This window comes from Varroa destructor, unplaced genomic scaffold (assembly GCF_002443255.2).
Source record: "Varroa destructor unplaced genomic scaffold, Vdes_3.0 BEIS01000005.1, whole genome shotgun sequence".
NCBI lineage: Eukaryota > Metazoa > Arthropoda > Arachnida > Mesostigmata > Varroidae > Varroa > Varroa destructor.
The window spans coordinates 24,574,199-24,583,438 of NW_019211458.1; the positions used below are offsets into that span (position 1 = coordinate 24,574,199).

At 45.0% G+C, this 9,240-nt stretch overlaps 1 protein-coding gene across 3 annotated transcripts in view; it reads right to left on the minus strand.

The window, feature by feature from the left end:
- LOC111251148 (uncharacterized) overlaps positions 1-8,943 on the minus strand; it is a 19,031-nt gene extending 10,088 nt beyond the window's left edge. The window contains exons 1-9 of one of the 3 annotated variants that reach the window (XM_022807470.2): positions 8,725-8,943; positions 7,636-7,981; positions 4,863-5,041; positions 4,287-4,549; positions 3,125-3,940; positions 2,522-2,741; positions 1,528-1,842; positions 820-1,021; positions 91-282 (exon numbers count right to left, since the gene is read on the minus strand). In XM_022807470.2, the coding sequence (XP_022663205.1) occupies positions 91-282; positions 820-1,021; positions 1,528-1,842; positions 2,522-2,741; positions 3,125-3,940; positions 4,287-4,549; positions 4,863-5,041; positions 7,636-7,981; positions 8,725-8,904 (2,713 nt within the window). In that variant the 5' untranslated portion in view covers positions 8,905-8,943. The remainder of the gene's footprint in view (positions 1-90; positions 283-819; positions 1,022-1,527; positions 1,843-2,521; positions 2,742-3,124; positions 3,941-4,286; positions 4,550-4,862; positions 5,042-7,635; positions 7,982-8,724) is intronic. The other 2 variants (XM_022807472.2, XM_022807471.2) reach the window with 2 other exon arrangements.
- Between the last annotated feature and the right edge of the window lie 297 nt (positions 8,944-9,240).

Genomic DNA, 9,240 nt, shown 5'->3' on the forward strand with positions numbered 1-9,240 from the left:
AAAAGAGGGGTACCAAATCATCAACGGGACCCCCTTAGCGATCAAAACGCCGCCTCGCAAAGCCCCGCCGAAACGAAACGGGAGACGCACCTGCCAGATCGGAGACTTTAATCATTTGCGTTTGCGATTGCATTTGTGATGTGATGGATGTAATGGTCATGGCAGTAGTGAGTAGAAGTGTGGTCGCAGCTGCTGCCTCTCCTAGCTGCTCTTCGGACCGACCGGCCGTGGGGCTAGCGCTTTCTCCGCGCAGATGCGACGGTGCGTCGAAGTATACCGACCCTGTGGAGATGCGGGATGGTAAGCGCTTGCCGTGAGGAAGTCATAAAGAGACAGAAGAAGCTAATGCAGAAGAGTACGAATAAGGAAAAGGGGAAAAATGTAGTGAATGAGGTGACGAGAGGCAATATTTGTTCCCTCATCATGAGGGCGAAAGCATGTCTCGTCGTCAATCAAGACCTCCATGGATTTTTGATTCCCGCTAATCATTAGCTGAAAACTCTCTTTCTCCAAAAAAAAAAAAAGGTTTTTTTCGGTGAGTCGTAACATGGGCGGGTGAATAGGTTTGATGGAAGATGGACCCAGCAAGTGGAGCAGTTCTAACGGAAGAATAATAATGAGCAGATACTCTGGTACAACCGGTGGTCCTTAGAGCAACGGGTGAGCATAATTTTTGCCAGCATGGCCCCTCATCGCTCGTTCCAGCGCAAGTTGTCGGGCAAGGATTTAGATTGTCCTTGTCGTCGTTGCCGTCGACAACAACGACAATATCGAGCTCATGGCTTAATTCAGCTCTCTGCTCGATTGCTTGACACTTACCTTCAGGTTCTTTAGCTTGCTCGAGCGTCTGGTGCTGTAAGATTAGTTTATTTTTGAGAATGCCCTTAGGTAAACGCGATCCACTCTTGTCGTTCGACGCCGAATTGGAACTGTGTTGGTCGCCCTCTTCACGGTCCTCTTGACCCCCCGGCGGAGTCCCTCTTAAATGGATTGATGGAAACGATGACCTGCGCTCCGGTTCCTGGAACACCGTAGATGCACATAAATAAATACATATTACAGTATCTTCCTGTGCGTCTTGACGTCTCAGAGTGTCTGACATTTCATCGCACCAACAACATGCGAAGACGATCAACGTACGCATGTTCTCTTAGGATAAGTTCTTTCTGGGTTGTTAGTGCATCACTGTTTCATGTGTGCATTACAATGACCAATGGTGCAGCAATGTCGATAATGCTCTGTTAGGTTTATGGATTTGCTTTAAATCAGTAAGGAAGAAGCAGCTGCATATAGAGGATGTTTCTTTTTTATAATTTTGGCTATAGGGTATGCTTTTTCTGCGATTTTTAGCAGCGGCAGCAGTAGTAGCATAACCTCTATGTTAGTTTTATTATAATGCAACAGTTATATTCGCGACAAACCTCCATTCAGTCGAACAGCAGTTGATGTGGCTTTTACCCGGACCGTTATATTTAAAATATCTGGTGAGTTATGTCTGTGTGGTTAGTCAACGTTGAGATTAGAGACCTGTTTTTGACGTTCTGCATCCTTTAGGGCGGAGTCCAGAGATTGCTGCTTTACAGGCTGCTGCGCATGCCCGTTCTCCTCTTCAGGACAACTTCGCAACGAGATTGAAGGGCAACTCCAGACGCGTGCGAGGCCGCGTTCACTACCCGATCTGCTGGCACAAGCTGGTTGACTCATCGCGCGTCGCATCTGAGTCTGAAGCACGCCCTGCTTGGCCGATAGTGCTGAAGGCGCGTCAGCTTCATCACCGATCACCATACGGCCTTCTTCAAGACGTTCACTGATCTGCTTGTTACGATGTTCGTTCTTTGCAGCCTGCGAGCACGCAGTTAGTACCACACAACGTAATTGCATTCTCATTCTCATTTATAAGATACAGAAGGATTGTTATGCAGTTGGATAAAAGAAGGCAAATGGGGTCTCGTTTCAGCATGACTAGCTCAGACCAGTTGGTGACAATTACTAGTATATCATTGTAAACATATCCATGCAAAACATTGGTTCAGGTGGTTAAACTGGTGTTTCTGACAAGTTGTTAGACTCTGCGTTATCAGTTAGAAAGGTTAGACATAATCAAGTGGACTGAAATAAAATTAGATAAAGTACTTAGCCTTGCTTGTGGATTCTTAGCCATTTCATAGATAAATTCGTTTGTTTATGGTAATAATTAGATTTGTTTTGGTGTCTTATAACAAGCTGCGTATAGTAACTCTTTATTCTAATAAATGAGTGTCTCATGATAATGCAGCAATCTCTTCTTTAATTTATTGATTTTAGTAGCGCTTCTTGCGCTACTAAAATCAAGAAAATTGTTCTGAAAATAAGTGTATAAAAACGAATAGAGTTGTTTAGTTCAATCTAGAATTTGTACGAGTTAAAACGAATTAAGTTCTTACTTTTCTCGTTATCGCATATAATATTGCTTCTACTAGGTCACTGACTTAGAATTTATTTTCGTTCTTGCGAACAGTTATGTTTTGTCTGAAACTCGTACTTGTTCCGGGGAGGTAGCGTTATTCTCATCCATTTCGTGATCTGTCTCCTCCGAATCGTCGAAAGAACCTTGCCACCTTGACGCAAGCGTCATCGCCGCGATGCCTCCCCTCGTGACGTTTTGCATTGCCGAAATATCGTCGGCTACTGCGAACTGCGTGTACGACGCGTCTCGACCGGATGTCGCCGAACGGCGAACGTGATGCAGACGACGGTAAGAACTTTTGCAACATAGAAAAAGATGAAAAATCAAGTGCAGGCACAGCAAATGATCGTCGAGTTAGCGCTGCGATTTCATTCACATAGAGAAGTAATATGGAACTCACACTTCTGAGGAAACATACCGCCCTTTTGAAAACACCATTTGCCTTTTTTCGGGCTACGGCCTGGAACTATAACCTGCAGTATCCCTTTAAACCATATCTTGCAATTACCTAGAATATAAGTAATTCACAAATCGTCTTTATACGTTCTACAGATAACCCTTCCCATTCGTGCTGATCTCCGATCATTTCGAGCATAAATGATGGCTTCTTCCTAGTGGTACCCCGTACCCATACATATACGGAATTTAAGCGCAATCATTTAGCCCCGTCAATCTTACCCAGCTGACGGACGCTGTTGCGCGTGCTCAAATTCCTGCCGTGACTGAGATTTGAGTTTGCTACCCTCGTCGAGCGCCATCCCGGCGGGAACCGCGGTCGCACTCTGACTCCTCTGGGGATGGCGGTGCGCTGGTAGCGTGTGATGTCCTGACAACATCCTGTCGCGTATCGGCTCTCGACCTTCTCGACCCTCGCGGCCTTCCCTCGCTTCTCGGGTGCCGTTTCGGCTGTCGCGATCCGCTGGGCTTGAGCCACGTGACTCGCCCGCTAGGGTCGAGTGGGACATTCGACCGGTGCTGGCGCTCATTACAACGCCAATTCCGTGGCCTACTCCAGCGCCAATGCCGCCCAAGCCGCCTAGACCATGCCCGGATGGTTCTGTTTTTTGCTCTAGCGTCAACCGCGACTTTGTGCGTTCGTCGACAGTTGGCGTTTCCTCGCCGGCGTTCAACTGTTGCACATTGTTGTTCTGCTCGTGAACAAGTGGCCGCACGTTGTCCGGGTAGAGCCTGCCTGGATGCGGTGCGCTCAAGCCGGCGGGCAGGTCGCCAGCGCCCACGCCAATGTCGATACTTGTAGGGGGCACCGCATGGCCCGGGTGCGCCCCGGCATGCAAAGGCGCTGCGTGAGGAGGTGCGATCAATTTCGGCGTTCGCCCTCGCAGTTCGGGCGGAGGAGCTTGTTCGTCATAGGAGCCTATTACGTTCTCCTCGGATGCACCGCCTCCGCCAGCCGCGAGAAGGTTGTCGGTCTGCGCGGTCTGCGCTTGCGTCGTAATTGGCGTCGTGGTGACGGCAGCTGCCGCTGGAATGGTCCTGTGAAAAAACAACGTATGGCTGATTAGGGAACGCAAAAAAGAACGAAAAGTACAATGGATGATATGTGTTCATGTAGACATATTACATACGACTAAAGAAGTCGCAGAAAGTCTCGAATGGTAATTTTCAGCCATTGGTTATTGCTAATGTTGATGAACGTGAACGATGATCTTCTTTGATTGTCAACCTGCTGTCTACATCATACGTTGCAAAACTACCTAATTGTATACAAAACCTAGTCAGCATGGGCAATTTTCGATTTATTGTTTGAATGTTAGAATGTAGTGTCGAGGCTTGAGGGCTACTAATAATAGCAATAGCAAGGCTGAAACGTTCAACGTACTCGGGAGTGGGTTTGCTTGGGCCCTGCGTCGAGGTAGAATTGTTTGCCTGGCTTGAGTCCGTGTAGGTCTTTTCCCAGTCGAACGGATCGGACTCCTTTACACCGCGTCGTTTCATACAATGCTCAAAAATGCTAAGTAGACTGGCGTAGTCAGGTTTTTCGTAATAGTCAAGCGTCGAGATCTGGTCCAAAAATTGTCTGAAGTCCGAAGGGAGATGTTTGAGCAGTAGCCGATGGTCATACTTTTCTTTCATAATTCCAACCTGCAAAATACATAGATCATAATTGATGTTCATTAGTTGTATGGAAGCCTGGAAGACTATTTCAAAACCATCAATAAATATGCTAATATCCAGAATTCAATGAATAATATTAAGTTTGCGGAAAACACTGTTAAATATATTATTGCTGCTATTACCGTAAGTTTAATTTACGACTAGTCGCTCTCGTATTTATACGATATTATACTCAAATAAGCGCTCAGTCTAGCAGAGCGATCTTCTGTTCAAGGAAATGATAATTTGAGGTATGACTCTGTGCGGCGAAGTCCATCTATGGGTGCTGAGAAACTCGTACCTGCTCTTTGTCCTTAATTTTCCGCCAGGGCAACTGTCCGTTAACGAATTCAACAAGCATATAAAACAACGACCAGAGATCGTCGTGCCGCCCCATTTCTTTATTTTTATGGGCATTTATAGATGCATAACGGACTGTTCCTCGGAACCCTGCGGCCGCTCGCGGAGGTCGCACTTCGCCTGCAACGACCAATCAACAGAACAGAGAAAATAAATAAACACCAGCACATCTGCACACACACACACACACACACGCCCACACATACACCCGCTAAATAAAAACAATAAATAATCTTAATAACACGTTCATTCCGTTGCCTGTCTTCTAACTAGGTGGTCAATTTTATTTCTTTGAACAACTCAAATGGTTAGTTGATTTCGTACAGTCAGCTTTAGGCCAAAAGAGTAACGCGGGATTCCAACCGGTTTAATTCCTCCACAACCGTTTAATAAAGAGTATATAGGCATTATTATTATGTGCTTATTACTTCTGCAAGTACATACATATTATGTAATTAAATAGCCTCGCTTCTTTTTGCCCTGTAAATGTTTTTGTAAACAGAAGGCTTCTTCGAATTGCAAGGCCGAAAAAACGTACAGTCATGACCGACTACTTTGAAGTCAATTTCTACCCTTACATAGCTAGGCAGCTTTCTGCACGGTTGGCGCTCACACTGCGGGTTGACCAAACTGCACGGTCTTCGTCCACTTACTGACCTCTGAGACTGCTCTCCCCACAGAGGCCCCCTTTGCCCTCGTAGCTACCTTGTTCTCGCTCGGCTCGGGCCGACTCGATCAGGCGGACCTTGTCACAGCGTTCTTGTCGAGGGCTCGGCCCACGTTTGCATGTGAACGGATTCAAGCCAAGGCGACGACGTGCCTGGGTCACGGGCCAAGTCTTGCCCAGTTTTTCCCTTGCTCAACATCCGGACGGTACCCTACCCGCTGTGGGGGTCGTAGGCTACCCCATTATCGTATCCCTTTCTCCTCTCGGTCTCTCTATCAGAGTAGCCACCCCTGATCTGCCCATCATCCGCCCCATTCCACTGGCCATTCAACCTTTATAACACAACCCTAATGGGACATCAACGACAGCAGCAAAAAGAGCACCGCAGGCCAGTACATCCGTCGGCATCCTGCTCTGTTCTGAGAACGCCAGCACGATGGTCATTGTTTTCTTCGTAGACGGCTATAGCATCTACTCTTATGCACAAGACAATTATTTCACTACCGTCTCTTTAGATGATGGTTATGCATTGTTGTACTATATGCAATCCGTAAGAGCGAAGGACTTCTACGTCGCCCCTGTCCGTGGATGCTCGACGACACAACATGGAGAGACAGCTGTAACGGTAGTGTAGACAAGCGACAGCTCTTCAACTGCGAGTCTGGACGAGCCAAGGCAATCTAACTACGATGAACGAGCGGAAAGGTGGAAACCCAGTAGGAAGGAGTTGACATAACAATATTTATAAGGCCTCAAAAAGAGACAAAGAAGAAATAGAGAAGAATAAAGAGCAAGAGCACCCAGCGGATTAAGGACGTACAACCAGTGGACTTGCAAACAGATGTCCTCTAAGGCAAAGTGCGTGGGCTTTTACCCAATGAACATGCAGACGCAAGGACCGCTCTAGTCCGGAAAACATTTGGGTCCTTTGAGGCTGACCAATACGCAAAACAAGTATTAGCTTTTTGGTAAAAAGGTAAAAGTGTTCGTGGATAAGAATATCTCTGGATTGTTTCGTAGCTGAGATTAATCATTGGACCTAGTCATATCTAGCATTATAATAGATAAATCTGACTCTTCGGGTTCCAATAGGCCCCCGGGCGACTTCTCAGCGACGGTCATAGATAGAACCGACTTTCGTAGACTAACGTAGATCGATCATACACTCTGCTGATATAAATTAACAGAACTCAAAAAAATCGAGCCCGTTGCTGGAAAGAGACCACTAGCGCTAGTATAATTACTGGACGAAATCCATCATACATTGCAGAGATAATAGACATCAGACAAGACGTAGATTAGTGTTTTCGACGACAGCCATTGATACTGTAATGTAAATATCTGAAAATATGCGTCAATTGGAGATAGCGACGCTCTCTTTCCTATTGAAATGGGTTCGTCCATTTTCTTGGACTTGTTTGCTATCGACTTTTATTGCCGTCTTCGGATCTTACGCTCACACATAGCTCCGTCCATAACTAAACTCCAATGTAAATATGATTGCTATATTATTGTCACCTTCAATGACTATTTTTGCGAATTTGGTCGTTGTAGAAAAATGAAAATGTTTTAGCACGACACGAAAACGAAACGATCATTAGTTCATTCGCCATCTGCGTCAGCATACGCAGTACGGGTACAATCACCGACACAACTATTACCCGTATCGTCTGCTATACACCAGGCAATAAGTAGAATAGACGGACAAAAATTACGACCATTAGATCGACCAACTGCAGTATTAAACGATAGACTATATTCAGTTATCATACTATTGTATGGATGATATAAAGCTTCAACTACGTCTAATTTCGATGCTGTTCGTGATTTCTATTAGTTGATGATAAAAAAGGTACAAGCGTTAAAATGTGGCCGTTTCAGTCGGCCTAATTAAGTGTTCTCATAGCTGTTGACTTATTGAAAGCTCGCTTATACATTACCTAATCGAGCTAGCTAGGGACGAGATGCTCGGACGCGGGGTGGAACCACCATACTGCGGTTTTTGAACCATTAAACAAAATCAATTATAAATAGGAACTAATCATACCTGACGCGGTGATGTACTGCCTCGCTAGACCGAAGTCAAGCATGTAGACCTTACGACAGTTGTGCGCCGAGCGTCCCATAGCAAAATTTGAAGGCTTGATATCACGATGTAGAAAACCGACCCCATGTATGCTCTCAATCGCCTGAAGTATCTGGTACCCAAGCCGCAACGTTGTGGACAGGCCAAACGCCCCGCGGGGTTGTGATCGCCTGAGTTCGGCAAGGTTCTTCCCCTGTAGTTGCATAACGACGTAGTTGAAGCGATCGTTACGTCCGCACCCGATGAAACGACAAACGTGCTCACGACCTTGCAGCTTTTTGAGGACGGCTACTTCCATTTTCAGCACCTTCAACATGTGTAAAGCGTGTATAAAAGAAAAAACCCAAAATGGGTTAACAGTTTCTTCCTCATGCTAAGTGAGCTGCGCCGCTGATACACTGAACGTTCGCACTTGTAATACTTTTCGTGTATTTTGCAGAGCGGTCTTAGGCTGCACTTCGTTTCGTTTCTCACAGCGTCGACATCGCCATCACGTTACTTCGGCTTAATCGTTAATTGTGCAAACCTGCTAGCCTAATTGATAATAACTGACAATACATGCAAGAGAAGAGAGTAGCAATGAAGACTTCATAAAAGCAACAATTTAAACGGTATTGTTTCTCTATTCTGATCCGAAGCAAAAAGAAAAGGTACCAAACCAATAATGTGTGTATCTATCTAAAAAAGTATTCTATACTTGAAACCTCCTAATCTTAACGACTTCTGAAGATATGCTTGATTTTTCTATTTAATTAATAGGCTTCGTAATTAACTGGGAAAAACAAAGATGCTCTTATCATCTTTACGGAACAGAGCACTGTGGGACGTTCATCCACGCTATAACTAAATTATCTACTTCTGTCTCTTAGACCAATGTTTTTCTATCTGACAATCTTATTTAGGCTAATTATTTTATATTGTGGTTTATATATATCATATCATATCATACATAAATCATATACAACAGAGCTCGGCCTTGCCGAAGTGGTAAGCCACGACGCGACTAGTGCCTCGCCTCTCACAGTCTTAACATTAGCCTAGGCTACACACCTGTTTAGCCTGTTTTGCCGATTCAAGTTTGAGAGCGACAAGCTCCTTGGATACGAGATCTAGGCCTTCATAAATTTCTCCGAAACCACCGCCACCGATTTTCTTAACCACTTTCCACCGTTCCTTAACGACGTGTCCTGGTTGGAGGAGATCCTCCGCGGCCGGAGCCGCTGTGGCCATCGCTGCTTCAGCAATAGCGGCGGTCCTGCAAACTAGTTTGGCCTAAAAACAAAGCGAAGGCAAAAAAAAAAGGAAAACAAATCGACGAGAGAAAGAAGAGACGTCAGCAGAGAAGTTTGATATAGGCTAAATTATTGAGGAATTCATGTGCTTCTATGTCTTGAGATAGGTTCGTAAAACAGAATCGTAATTGTGTTTGGCTATACTAGTTGATTACAGATCAAATAGAATTAATTAATAAATATTCATTTGCTCGCACGTGATGAACGAAGTGAAGCTTTTGTTTTTTTACAGAAAGATAGTGTTTTTTTCATTGAATCTATATATATATATATA